Below are 14,888 nucleotides of genomic sequence, written 5' to 3'. Positions count from 1 at the left end.
CATGTTGGCCAGGCTGGTCTTGAACTTCTGACCTCAGGTGATCCAGCCGCCTTGGCCTTCCAGAGTGCTGAGATTACACGCGTGAGCCATGGCACCCGGCCTTCAGTTGCTTTCTGAAAGAGTTGTACCAATCTTCATCATGGTAGAGATCTAACTCTAGGGAGTGTCTCTGTCAGATCCCATATTACTTTTTTTTTTTCTTTTTTCATTAAATTAGTCAAGCAGATTTGGTGTCTGGTGAGGGCCTTTTCCTTTAGACGGAGCTTTCTGTGTGTCCTCACATGGCAGAAACAGCAAGGGGTGCCCCCTTCAGCCTCTAATCCCAGTCACTAGTCACCTGACAAAGGCCCCACCTCTTAATACCAACACATTGGGGATTAGATTTTAACATATGAATTTTGGAAGGACACAAATATTCAGACCAGAGCAGCTTCTGATCTGTATAACATCTGATACGAAGTTTATTTATAGGTGGTCTGGAGATTGGCATACATGAAATAAGGTAAAGAATGGAAGCTTTTGAGATGTAAAGGCAGAAATGGAAAGGATGACAAAAAGGCTGACTGAGTAATGAAGGTAATGAAGGATAATGAAAAGCCACGGCCAAGTGGAATTTTCTATTCTCTGTGCTCTCACCCTCTCTCAGTACTCTCTTTAGACTGAGCTAAATGGAGTTCTGGCCTTGAGACCTGTATTCTGGTGAGCCCTGTCTGGTTCTTCTCTGACAGTGTGACTTCCCATGATGCAAAGAATCCACAGAGCCAAGATGTACTCACACATACCCTGCCTCTAGATTACATCTTTTTTATGTCCATATTTACATATATGTGTTCACATGATTTTCTTTTAAACTAAAGTTGTTTTTTTAAAAAACTACACTGGCATTTTTTTTCCATCTTAATTCAACAATTTCTCAGCTCTTTCCATTTTAGATTCCTTATGGATAGATTCATGTACATCTATCTTATTATTTCAAGCTCTATATAGTGTTCCATAGTATCAGTACCATAGTATCTTTAGCCATTTCCTTATTGACAATCATTTATGTTGTTTGCAGTTTTTCTATACCATAAACAGTGCTATAGTGAATATCCTCCATACACAAATGCAAGTGTGTCTCTGCTTTGCTACTCTGTATAAGTAGAATGGCCACAAAATTTTATGAGAATCTCTCCAACAATAGTTGGAAGATGTGGAATAGCTGTCAAGGACGACGTTAATGACTTGTAACCATCATTGCTGGAAAGGCCAGAAAAACAAGAAAAGAAATAAAATTTGTGTAGAGAAAGTAGAGGGAACATACACATAACTTGTAGTTAACCTGCATTTGGACTGGGACCACTCTTAATATCCGAATGGACATTTTAATCTTAAAAGCAAAAACCTTAATAAAAATAACATTCCAGCATTAATGTAGATAGTTATATAACAAAACTGTTGTGAAAATAACTGTATTAATGAAGATGTCAGTCCTTTGACCAGGCGCAGTGGCTCACGCCTGTAATCCTAACACTTGAGGAGGCCGAGGTGGGCAAATCACTTGAGGCCAGGATTTCAAGACCAGCTCAGGCAACCCCCTTGGCAAAACCCCAGCTCAGAAAATACAAAAATTAGCCAGTTGTGGTGATGCACACCTGTGTAGTCCTAGCTACTCAGATGGCTGAGGAGAGAGGGTCGCTTGAGCCTAGGAGACAAACTTTACAGTAAGCCGAAGAGCGAGACCGTGTCTCAAAAAGAAAAAAAATGTTAGTCCTTTTAACATAGTAGTTGTTATTTTAGTAATGTATTTGTGTCCTTAGTATTTATATTTGCATTTTGTACAATCAAGGTATTTATTTATTGCCACATGTATTAACATTTGGTGGAAGAGAGGCATTCACAGTATTTCCAGTGTTATAGGTTAATTCATTTAATCTTCACAACAGTGCTGTAAAATAAGCATGTTTATGTATAACTTACAGGTGAGGAAACAGACACAGAGAGGTTAAATAACCTATGTAGGTATTTAGGGTCGCCTAGCTAATAAATGGCGAATTGAGATTTTTAAACCAGTCACTCTGGCTTCAAAAACTCATTTTTCCACCTTCTATTTTCTTAGTATATAATCCCAAAAATAGGACTACTAGGTCAAATTATATGAACATTTGCTTCAGTTGCTTTCTTTTTTTTTGGAGACAGAGTCTCGCTCTGTTGTCCAGGCTGGAGTGCAATGGCATGATCTCGGCTCACTGCAACCTCTGCCTCCCGGGTTCAAGCCATTCTCCTGCCTCAGCCTCCCGAGTTGCTGGGATTACAGGCATGTGCCGCCATGCCTGGCTAAATTTTGTATTTTTAGTAGAGATGGAGTTTCACCATGTTGGCTAGGCTGGTCTTGAACTTCTGACCTCAGATGATCCAGCCACCTTGGCCTCCCAGAGTGCTGAGATTACAGGCATGAGCCACCACACCCATCCTTCGGTTGCTTTATGAAAGAGTTGTATCAATCTTCATTGTGGTAGAGATCTAACTTTAGGGAATGTCTCTGTCAGATCCCATATTACTTTCTTTTTTTTTCCACTAAATTGGGTTGGTATTCAAGAAAAGCACTCATTAGTGCAAAATGAGGCCTTTACAATATTTACAGACTTAGTGCTCTTTTATATATTTGAAGTTTCTTTTTGTTGTCTTCGTATAGTAGGATTTTGAAAAAGATAAAGATACCTCTTTCACAATTCAAAATATAGGCTTTTTAAACAGTACATTTCGTATTAGATTGTAGTCACCAGGAAGGAGGAATCTTGGTTCATATTCATATATCTTAGTTCAGATTATATTTTGGCTGCTCTTTTTAGAGTAAATTTGCCTAATAAATTCTTGATTCAGGTTGAGCATCCCAAATTTGAAATGTTCGAAAATCCAGTACTTTTTGAGTGCTGACATGATGCTCAAAGGAAATGTTCATTGAGACATTTCAGATTTCAAATTTTTGGATTTGAAATGCCCAACCAGTAAATACATAATGCAAATAATTGAAAATCCAAGCCGGGTGCGGTGGCTCAAGCCTGTAATCCCAGCACTTTGGGAGGCTGAGACGGGCGGATCACGAGGTCAGGAGATCGAGACCATCCTGGCTAACACGGTGAAACCCCGTCTCTACTAAAAATACAAAAACTAGCCGGGCGAGGTGGCAGGCGCCTGTAGTCCCAGCTACTCGGGAGGCTGAGGCAGGAGAATGGCGTAAACCCGGAAGGCGGAGCTTGCAGTGAGCTGAGATCCGGCCACTGCACTCCAGTCCGGGCGACAGAGCGAGACTCCGCCTCAAAAAAAAAAAAGAAAATCCAAAGCACTTCTGGTTCCAAACATTTCAGATAAGGAATACTTAACCCGTGCCACTATATAGCATAAATTTTAAGTTTTGCATTTATGCAAAATAATTTATCAGAAATTATTTTTATGGAAATATGTTAAATAGGAGAAACTATCAGTTTACAAGATTGGAAACTCCATGAGGACAAGCACCTGTTACATTCACTTCTACGTCTTGGTCAGTGCTTTTCCCCAGCAAATTCAGTAAATGTTTATTCACAAAGTGAGTGGTTATCTACTGTAACTCTTGTTATCTCTAACTCAATGAAAATATTTTCAATAATGATTGTTTTGTTTTCCTTCAATTTCAGAATGATTGACTGGCTATCCTGGCCATTGGCTCAGCATGTGGATACATGGGTAATTGCACTCCTGAAAGGACTGGCAGCTGTCCAGAAGTTTACTATTTTGATAGATGTTACTTTGCTGAAAATAGAACTGGTAAGTGGGAGTGTGGAAATCTATTAGAATATATAGACTCGTAAAATCAATATTTTTATCTTTGGGTGGTATCCTTGAAAGCATCTAATTTTGAGTATGTTATTGTTGGTTTGTTTGGAGTAACAGTTTTGAATAGGCTTTAGAAATTGTTTTAAATGTCATTTAAATATAAGTAATTACGCTGGGCATGGTTGCTGACCCCTGTAATTCCAGCACAAGGCGGGCAGATCACTTCAGGCCAGGAGTTTAAGACTAGCCTGGCCAACATGGCAAAACTCCCATCTCTAGTAAAAATACAAAAATTAGCTGGGCATGGTGGTTCATGCCTGTAGTCCCAGCTTCTCAGGAGGCTGAGGCACGAGAATCACTTGAACCTGAGAGGCAGAGGTCGTAGTGAGCCAAGATAGCACCACTGCACTCCAGCCTGGACGACAGAGCAAGACTCTGTCTCAAAAAAAAAAAAAAAAAGTATAAGTAATTAAAATAATTTTTTCATTTTCAGATATCCAATATGAAAACATTCTTTCCATTATCTCTTGGGTCCACCTAATCAAGCTTTTACCACCATTACTCTACCAAAATTACCTTTGACACCAGTGCTTTCCAGTGTTGCTAAACTCACAAGTCATTTCTCAGGCCTCTTCTCATTTGACCTGTCAGCAATATTTGACACAGTCAGTCACTCCCTCTTGTTTCCAGGACATTATACTCTCCTGATTTTTGTTCTCCTTCACAGGCATATCAGTCTCCCGTACTTACTCTAACTTTTAGAATGCCTTACAGTTCAGTCTTTGGTCCATTTTCTTCCCAGTGCATACTCACAGCATAGGTGTTCTGTGGCTTTAAATAACGTCTCTAATTTGATGACTGCCAGATTTATATTTTTAGTCCATTTTTCTCCCTTGAACTCCATATTCATGTATCCATCTATCTTTACGTGAATGTCAGATTCACTTTATCTACAATCTTACTCCTGATTTTTCCCTCCCAGACCTAGAGGCTCCTCTATCCTTTCACTTGCTCAAGCCAAAAACCTTGAAGCTATTCTTATCTTTTTTTTTATTCTCTCTCAGCCCATATCCTACAAATTCTACTGACACCACCTTTAGAATATATCCAGACAGAATCCTACCACCCTGATCCTACATCATCATCCCTTGCTGCAAGATTGCAGCAGCCTTTGTGCTCCTGTTCTTGGCCCCCTGTACTTATCACACAAGGTCCTGTGTATTCTGGCCAACTTTTTCTCTAGTCCCATCTCCCACTGTTATTGCCTCGGTCTCTTGCTTCACTTACACTGTCCTTTTTTCTTCATCTGTAGCACACCAGCCTGAAGGCCTCAAGGCCTTTGCAATGCTGTTTGCCCTGCCTGTAATGCTCTTATCCCAGATATTTGCAAGGCTTATTCACTTCCTTCAGTTTTATAATTGTATATCACTTCTTTCATGGGGCATTTATTGAACACTATGTAAAACAGCAGATTTTTTTGCTACACAGCACTCTCTATTCATCATATCCTGCTTTAAATTTCTTAATAACACTTACCAACATGTATTACTTTTTATTATTTCTACCTACCCTCTAGATGGTAAACCCTGTATGATAGAGATTTTTTTTTTATTTCGATCCACTGTTGTAGCACTAGTTCCTAGAACTAGGACAAGTAATAGTATGTGCTTAACAAATATTTGTTGAGTGAATTGAATGAATGGTGGACTCGGGAGCTGTCGCCTTGTAAACATAATTTGACAAATTTTTATTTCGTTGGGGAGTTTTAACAATTGGGTTAGGCCAATTACATTACGCTTGATCTCTGTCACGTTGTTATTTCCTAACTTCATCCTTCTCCCAAAGTTTAATTACATAAGTTTTGTTAGAACTTTCCAGGAAGGGGACATTCATATAAATAATTTTTAGGTCTAAGAAAATAACCACTGTTGGATTAATGATTTTCCTACAAATTCTTAAGGTGGTGTCTTGTCTTATTTTGAAGGTTTTTAATCGACTTTGGTTTCCTCTTGTGAGACCTGGTGCTCTTGCAGTTCTTTCTCACATGCTGCTTAGCTTTCAGCATTCTCCAGAGGCGTTCCATTTGGTAAGTTGTGACATAAGCTTTCCACTTTGAAAAAGCCTCATTTTGAAAATTTAGTTTAATATTGAGTCACATTTTTATGTAGTAAAAATATTGCAAGTTAGTCCCAAATCTGTTTTCATGTAGCTTTATGATTTCCTAGAAAACTGAGATTGTGAGATTTCCCTCTAAGAATATATTTTCGTGTCTTATTCAAACTACTCCACTTGCAGCAACTACCAGCAGTTGAGAGTTACTGTTCACATGGGAGATGTCACTGATGGATGTCTGTTGCACAAATGAACAGTATAGAAGGATTAAAATGATTGAAAAGCACTGCTTTAGAATTTTGAAAGTATGAAAACACATCAGTCTTTGCAAGCTTTTCATTCACTCTCAGCCTACATCCTACAAATCCTGTTGACTGACCTTTAAAATACATCTAGAATCCTGCCACTTTAAGCCAGCTGAATCATTGGCTTTTATTTGATTTCAATTATTTGATTATCAGTTACTGCAGATGAGAAATGACAAATTGTAATTTTGGTCAACTGTCCATTTACCACCCTAGGGCATCATAGGAAAACAGTGCCTTTGTGTGGTTACTTAATTCTTCCAAAGTCTAATCCTGTTTTATAGGACTAGAAACTCATTATCAATAAACCCACAATGGAAAAATCTTAGGAATACTGATTCACCATAACAAACGTCAGAAGAGACTAATGAAGTTCAGAATTCCAGTTGTTTTTATTTATCTAGAATATATTCACATAGGTTGCTCAGTGTCTCATTTCCACTGAAGGAAAGTCCACAGGCTTTGTAGTAAGTAAACCTTACTAGCACGTAATTACATTACACATTACCACTTAGGATGTGTGATTTCTGCAGTTAATTGCCCTAATTTTGGTGAGTTTAATCATCAAGCAATAACCTTATATATATATAATAGAAAACAAAACTCAAACTTGAAATAAGATAGCAGGTGTACTAGCAAAGTCTTCCAAGAAATAAACATCAATTATTTGTCCTTGTCTTCAGGCACAATCATTTGTAAGACATTTGAGAAAAGGCTTTGTTTTCCACATTTTTTTTAACTTTTAGATTCAAGGAAACATGTGAAAGTTTATTACATAGGTAAACTCGTGTCACATGGGTTTGTTTTACAGATTATTGCATTACCTAGTTATTAAACCCAGTACCCAATAGTTATCTTTTCCACTCCTCTGTCTCCTCCCACTCTCCCCGCTCAAGTAGACCTCAATGTCTGTTGTCCCCTTTTTTGTGTTCATGAGTTCTCACCATTTTGCTCCCACTTACAAGTGAAAACATGGGGTATTTGGTTTTCTGTTCCTGGGTTAGTTTGCTAAGGATAATAGCCTCCACCTCCATCCATATTCCCGCAGAAGACATGATCTCATTATTATGGCTCCATAGTATTCCATGGTGTATATGTACCACATTTTGGTTTATCTAGTCTGTCACTGGTGGGCATTTAGATTGATTCCCTGTCTTTACTATTGTGAATAATGCTACAGTGAATTCACGTGCATGTATCTTTATGGTAGAATGATTTATATTCCTCTCGGCATATACCCTGTAATAGGAATGCTGGGTCAAATGCTAGTTCTGCTTTTAGCTCTTTGAAGAATCACCATAGTACTTTCCACAATGGTTAAACGAATTTATACTCCCACCAAGTATATAAGTGTTCCCCTTTTTTTTGAACCTTGACTTTTTAATGATAGCCATTCTGACTGGTAGGAAGATGGTAGCTCATTGTGGTTTTGATTAGCATTTCTTTGCTGATCAGTAATATTGAGCTTTTTTTCGTAAGCTTGTTGGCTGCATATATGTCTTATTTTGAAAAACATCTGTTCATGTCCTTTGCCCACTTTTTAATTGGGTTTTTCTCTTGTAAATTTGTTTAAGTTCCTTATAGATGCTGGATATTAGACCTTTGTCAGATGCATAGTTTTTAAGTATTTTCTCCCATTCCATAGGTTGTCTATTCACTCTGTTGATAGTTTCTTTTGCTGTGCAGAAGCTCTTAAGTTTAATTAGATCCCGTTTGTCAATTTTCGCTTTTGTTGCAATTGCTTTTGGTGTCTTTGTCATGCAATCTTTGCCCGTTCCTATGTCCAGGATGGTTTTGCCTAGGTTGTCTTCCAGGATTTTTATAGTTTGGGGTTTTACATTTAAGTCTTATCCTTGATGTAATGAACATGGATACAAAAATCCTCAACTTGCAAACCAAATCCAGCAGCACTTCAAAAAAGCTAATCCATCATGATCAAGTAGGCTTCATCTCTAGGATACAAGGTTGGTTCAGCATACACAAATCAGTCGCATAAACAGAAATAAAGACAAAAACCACATGGTTATGTCAATGGGTGCAGAAAAAGCTTTCAATAAATTCAACATGCCTTCATGTTAAATACTCTCGATAAACTAGGTATTAGAGAAACATGTCTAAAAATAATAAGAGGCATCTGTAACAAACCCACAACTAACATTATACTCAATGGGCAAAAGCTGGAAGCATTCCCCTTGAAAACCAGCACAAGACAAGGATGCCCTCTCTCATCACTCCTAATCGATATAGTACTGGAAGTCCTAGCCAGAGCAGTCAGGCAAGAGAAAGCAATATGGAACATCCATATAGGAAGAGAAGAAGTGAAACTATTTGTGGATGATATGTTTCTGTATCTAGAAAACTCCATAGCCTCAGCCCAAAAGCTCCTTCAGCTGATAAACAACTTCAGCAAAGTCTCAGGATTTGTACAAAGTTAATGTACAAAAATCACTAGCATTCCTATACACCAACAGCAGCCAAGCTAAGAGCCAAATTAGGAAGGCAATCCCGTTCACAACTGCCACAAAAAGAATAAAGTACCTAGAAATACAGCTAAGCAGGGAGGTTAAAGATCTCTACAATGAGAAATACAAAACAGTGCTCAAAGAAATCAAGAAGACACAAACAAATGGAAAAACATCCCATGCTTATGGATAGGAAGAACCAATATCATTAAAATGGCCATACTGCCCAAAGCAATTTACAGATGCAGTGCTCTTTCTATCAAACTACCAATGACATTCTTCACAGAACTAAAGAAACACTATTTTAAAATCATATGGAACCAAAGAAGAACCTGAGTAGCCACAGCAATCCTAAGCAAAAAGAACAAAGCTGGAGCCATCACATTACCCAGCTTCAAATTATACTACAGGGCTATAGTAGTATATTAAAACAGCATGGTACTGGTACAAAAACAGGCACATAGACTAATGGAACAGAAGAGAGACTCCACAGACAAGGCTGCACACCTATGACCATCTGATCTTGACAAAGCTGTCAACACAAGCAGTGGGGAAAAGGCTTCCTCTTCAATAAATGGTGCTTTGACAACTGGCTAGCTGTATGAAGAAGATTGAAGCTGGACCCCTTCCTTACACCATATACAAAAATCAACTCAAGATGTTTTCCAAATTTCTAGGAAGGAGATTCTCTGACATAACTTTATCATTCATTCTAATGTTTATTGCCCACATTGAGGACATTCCTTAATCTCGTAGTGGGTAAAGTGGTAGTTAGATCACCTATAACTCCAAATAACTCAGTAAAGAACTTGGGCTTAGGAATTGCTAAGTATGAGCAATAATCTAGAATCAGCATCATAATTCATTATACATTGAGAATATCTTAGGGCAAACCAAAGTTGATGTTAGAATATGTGGTGTTATGGGTCAGGTTGCTTTTCTCACGCATTTTACCCAGTAGAATAAATTTATTTTAAACAGATACCATGGCAGATAGTAATAATGGAGAAAGAAAAAAAATAAAAGCTTCTAATTAAGTTTTAAACATTTCCTCAAAAACTTTAGTATTATAATAATGTCAAAAAACATTTAGTTTCGGCCGGGCGCGGTGGCTCAAGCCTGTAATCCCAGCACTTTGGGAGGCCGAGACGGGCGGATCACGAGGTCAGGAGATCGAGACCATCCTGGCTAACATGGTGAAACCCCATCTCTACTAAAAACTACAAAAAAACACTAGCGGGGCGAGGTGGCGTCGCCTGTAGTCCCAGCTACCCGGGAGGCTGAGGCAGGAGAATGGCGTGAACCCGGGAGGCGGAGCTTGCAGTGAGCTGAGATCTGGCCACAGCACTCCAGCCTGGGCGACAGAGCGAGACTCTGTCTCAAAAAAAAAAAAAAAAAAAAACATTTAGTTTCACTTATTCAAAAGAATCAACTTTCACACATTTAGAAGGTAATAGCCTGCTTGGAAGTTTATTTGTATAACTGTGAAAGACCAAGTCTTATTTCCATGTCTTGATAGTGTTGACCATTTAGGATATGCTAATAGACAACCATATAACCCGATTACAAAGACCTAATCTAATTTGACAGATTTGGAATTATAAATTTAATAATCACTTCTAAAATTTTTGCCTCTTCTGTCTCCCTTCACCTTTGAGAAAACAAAATAATTTAGATTTCTGACTTCTAGCAAGAGAATATCTGATAAATGTGGCTTTGTGCGACAGAAGTGTAATTCATATTTGCTTAGAAATGTAAAGGTGATAGCAATAGAATGAACTCACTAGGAACTGGTAGTTTTATGGTCACATCAATGCCTGTGATGGAGGTAAGATAAAAGAAGGTAGTGCAAAAGCTACAGTGTGATTTAAGCACAAATGTAAAGCAAGACAGAGCAGAATGGAAATAGCACTGTGTTGTAAGACTGTGATTGTTCTTTTTGTGGGAAGGAAAGGGAATTGATGAATTATTACTATAATTGCTGTTATTTCTGTTTGATGGTATGACCCTAGTAGAGTTATAACTTTGTTTTTTACCATGAGTTAGCAACCCCAAAATGTTCTAGAAATAGAACAGAAAATATCTTTCACCATAAGAAGTGTACATGTGTAGTATCAGATCATAATTTAAAATTAATTGAAAAAAATATAGTATCATGCTAATGGAAAGAGCCATGTCTGTAAAATAGAAGTTGTTTCATTTTAATAACCTCCTAAAGATATGATTGGCTCTGGATTGATTGACTTTTTAGTTTAATTTTACAATGAAAGAAGATGGTTGTGCTGATGATCAATATTAACAATATTCTATATGTTTATGAGCAATGATCATTGTAGATTTCGCTTTTATTTTTAGCCCCAGTCCTTTAAAACTAACAGAAGTTTCTGATGCCATTTATTTTTAGAACCATCTCATCTTGCCATTTATTTTTAGGACCATCTCATCTTTTGGAGGGTGGGAAATGGCATTTGTTAGTAAGAATAGCCACTCTAACGTAAGGCATAGTCTCTGTGCTTATCTAAAAGTAATCTTATTACCTGAGCTGCAATGTTAGTTACACATGTAAAGATTTTCTTGAAGTAGACTTTAATGTGCAGTGTACTTTTAATTCTTTCAAGTAAAAAATTTTAAATTCACACTAGATGGAGCTCTTTAGCTAATTCTAGGATTGTTTTTCAAATGTTTATTCCCATTGAATGATCTGATAAATATAATAACCCTAACAATTTCAACCTACAGCATTTTTCAGAATGGTAGCAATGACTAAGATTCGTATTTTATACCTTAGTTTATGTTTTAGATGGTAAGGATGAGGAGAGGGGTCATATATGGGATTACAGTCATATGTGACTTCGAAAACTAGATTTACCTTGATATTTTAGGAATGTTTTACTTAATAGAAAAACTCTGTGACTGAACATACAGAAAAGTACTTGCTGATCATATATTGTTTGTATTCTGTTTGTAGGCTAGAGAATGTGTTACCAATTTGTATAAAGTCAGCACTGTTTATCCTTTTTTCCTCTTCAGATTGTTCCTCATGTGGTTAATTTGGTTCATTCTTTCAAAAATGATGGTCTGCCTTCCAGTACAGCCTTCTTAGTACAATTAACAGAATTGATACACTGTATGATGTATCATTATTCTGGATTTCCAGATCTCTATGAACCTATTCTGGAAGCAATAAAGGTATGATGATAGTTGTACCAATATTTGTGGAGTTGTGTTATATTAGTAAGGTGAAACATTCTTATAACCAGCTACTCAATTTACTATTTTATGGTAATGTGCTTTTTGTTTGAAAAATACAGTTAGAATCAGGTTTCATTTATGCTTAGGGAGTAACTGCTTTCTTGCTGCTGTCACCATTCTAAATTAATAACCATATTTCTTCATTTCTGCAGTGTCATCAATTATAAGGCATATCTTTAAATTTATAATAGCTTTTTGGGAAATTTGTTTAAAAAGAAATGTTACACTAACGCGTGCATCAGATTTGCACCCCAATATTAGAAGTGTTAAAGTATATGTAGAGTATGTCTTAGAATATAGGAAATGGAGTTTAATAAATATTTGACTTTGATTTCTTCCCCTTTTTAATTCTTTTTTTTTTTTTCTTTTTGAGACCGAATCTCGCTCTGTCACCCAGGCTGGAGTGCAGTGGTGCAGTTTCTGCTCACTTCAACCTTTGCCTCCCGGATTCAAGCAATTCTTCTGCCTCAGCCTCCTGAGTAGCTGGGACTACAGGCACCTGCCACTACACCTGGCTAATTTTTGTATTTTCAGTAGAGACAGGGTTTCACCATGTTGGCCAGGCTGGTCTCAAACTCCTGACCTCAAGTAATCCGCCTGCCTCGGCCTTCCAAAGTGCTGGGATTACAGGCGTGAGCCACTGCACCTGACCTCTTTTTGAATTATATTTTTGCTGTGGACTGTTCATCAGTGTTTAGAATCTTTACTTGAATTATTTGTGGAGTTATACTGTGTTTCAATTTTATATGTAAATGGATCTAAAAAGCACTTTTTTTTTTTGGACAGTCGTGCTCTGTTGCCCAGGCTGAAGTGCAATGGCATAGTCATGGCTCACTGCAGCCTCTACATCTTGAGCTCAAGTGACCCTCCTGCCTCAGCTTCCCAAGTAGCTGGGACTACAGGTGCACGCCACCACGCCACGCTAATTTTTTATTTTTTGTAGAGAAGGGGCCTCACTGTGTTGCTCAGGCTGGTCTTGAATTCCTAGGCTCAAGTGATCCTCGTCCTCCCAAAGTACTGGGATTACAGGCATGAGCCACTGTGCCTAGCCTAAAAAGCACTTCTGTTTGTGTTGAAGACTGGATCACAATAAACATACTTTCCTCTCAGTAAACTTACTGCATAATCAGTGTATAGCAAAAGAATTGGAGAACTGAACTCAGCCAAACTTAATCAGAAATTATTAGAAATCAATCCTATTGGTGGTTTTTTGTTTTTTTGAGATCTGAATTTCAATATAAAGGTCTTATCTTTACTTCTGTATCTGAGATAGATTAAAAACAGTTCTTTTTACTGTATCATTAACTAAATCAAACTTATTTTGGTTGAGCTCAGAACACAGACTGTTAAGCAATTAATATATATTGCTGGTGTGACACTTTGACACTTCAGAAGTAAATTATGTACAGGAGCATTGTGGAGTGGATTTGATGGTAATATTAATCTCTTTCTACATTGGATTCATAGATGATAGTTGCTGCACTTGTTAATTGATTGCCATTCTTTAGTTCGTCAGAGTTTTTCATGTTGAAAATTCTGATAACTCATATAGGCTCAGAAGAAACAAGGGGCTCGCTCTAAGCCCAAAGAAAGCACTCTTAGCTGTCAACAACAACAACAAAAATTAGAAGATTGAAACTCCTTCAGAAAATGTTTGTTTGCTAAGGTCTAAGTGCCAGATGCTAATAGCAGTCCGGATAAGCCCTAATGATTTTACCAACTTCCCTTAACTCTCCAGTGCTCTATTCATTCTTGAAATAATTTACACATGAAATGTTATCTCATACTTCACCAAGTTGATAAGAAAAATCCGTATGTTGTAATAATTTTCTATATGGGTAACATGAGATTAAGTTTTATTTTTCTTAAAGGTCATTGTGCATAGATGCTTTCATTTCTTATTTCTTAATTACTTTGCGATTTTATTTCTAAGGGTTAATACTGAGTAAATATTAGTATTTAATGAAAAGGAAACATTTTTATTACAAAATTTGAAAACAAATTGTTTGCTTATGTTTAACTGTGCGCTAAAATTTAAGTCTTCATTCTACTGCCTTTGAATAGCACTGCAGTTTATTCTCTGACCCCAAAGTTTTATTTTATAAACATTTTGCTGGCATGTAGAGAACATAAATAGTTCAAATGCGACTTGAATTTCCAGCTTTTGAGTTTTTTTCAACTTGATAAACTCTGTTATTAGATAGTATTTATTTTTGCCATACAGTTAAATTTGATATTTTGATGACTAGCCAAGTACTACCAGTTACTTCAAAACTAAGTGGGGGGAAAGAAAGTTCAAATGTCAATGTAAGAATCTTAATGCTGTTAATTAAACAACAAAAATAATTTTTACTTTACTTTTAAACTGTTTTTCTTCTTTATGACCTATAGGATTTTCCTAAGCCCAGTGAAGAGAAGATTAAGTTAATTCTCAATCAAAGTGCCTGGACTTCTCAATCCAATTCTTTGGCGTCTTGCTTGTCTAGACTTTCTGGAAAATCTGAAACTGGGAAAACAGGTCTTATTAACCTAGGAAATACATGTTATATGAACAGTGTTATACAAGCCTTGTTTATGGCCACAGAGTAAGTTTAAATTTGAATCTTTTCATTTTAACTGTAGAGGTTGATGCATGCTGATGAAATATAAGATGATAGAATTGTCTACACATTATCCCATATAAATGGCATAAATGTTAACTTTTATTGCCTTATTCAGAAATGAAATTGCTATTAGTGCTCAGAAACTATGAAAACGTTAACATTAGGCTGGGTGTGGTGGTTCACACCTGTAATCCCAGCACTTTGGGAGGCCGAGGCAGGTGGATCGCCTGAGGTCAGGAGTTCAAGAACAGCCTGGCCGACGTGGCAAAACCCCATGACTACTAAAAATACAAAAAGTAGCCGGGCATGGTGGCGGGCGCCTGTAATCCTGGCTACTCGGGAGGCTGAGGCAGGAGAAT

The 14,888-nt window shown here is 37.3% G+C and overlaps 1 protein-coding gene across 2 annotated transcripts in view; it reads left to right on the top strand.

Annotated features, from left to right (window-relative positions):
* The window catches only part of USP38 (ubiquitin specific peptidase 38), a 38,124-nt gene that overhangs the window by 7,516 nt on the left and 15,720 nt on the right, over positions 1 to 14,888 (top strand). Inside the window, exons 3-7 of one of the 2 annotated variants that reach the window (XM_011957215.1) lie at positions 3,657 to 3,786; positions 5,780 to 5,881; positions 11,705 to 11,863; positions 12,713 to 12,828; positions 14,318 to 14,511. In XM_011957215.1, coding sequence (XP_011812605.1) covers positions 14,474 to 14,511 — 38 coding nt within the window. In that variant the 5' untranslated portion in view covers positions 3,657 to 3,786; positions 5,780 to 5,881; positions 11,705 to 11,863; positions 12,713 to 12,828; positions 14,318 to 14,473. The remainder of the gene's footprint in view (positions 1 to 3,656; positions 3,787 to 5,779; positions 5,882 to 11,704; positions 11,864 to 12,712; positions 12,829 to 14,317; positions 14,512 to 14,888) is intronic. The other variant, XM_011957208.1, reaches the window with a different exon arrangement.

Source organism: Colobus angolensis, unplaced genomic scaffold, assembly GCF_000951035.1.
Source record: "Colobus angolensis palliatus isolate OR3802 unplaced genomic scaffold, Cang.pa_1.0 Scaffold111, whole genome shotgun sequence".
Lineage (NCBI taxonomy): Eukaryota > Metazoa > Chordata > Mammalia > Primates > Cercopithecidae > Colobus > Colobus angolensis.
This window is presented reverse-complemented; position numbering and strand designations above follow the sequence as displayed.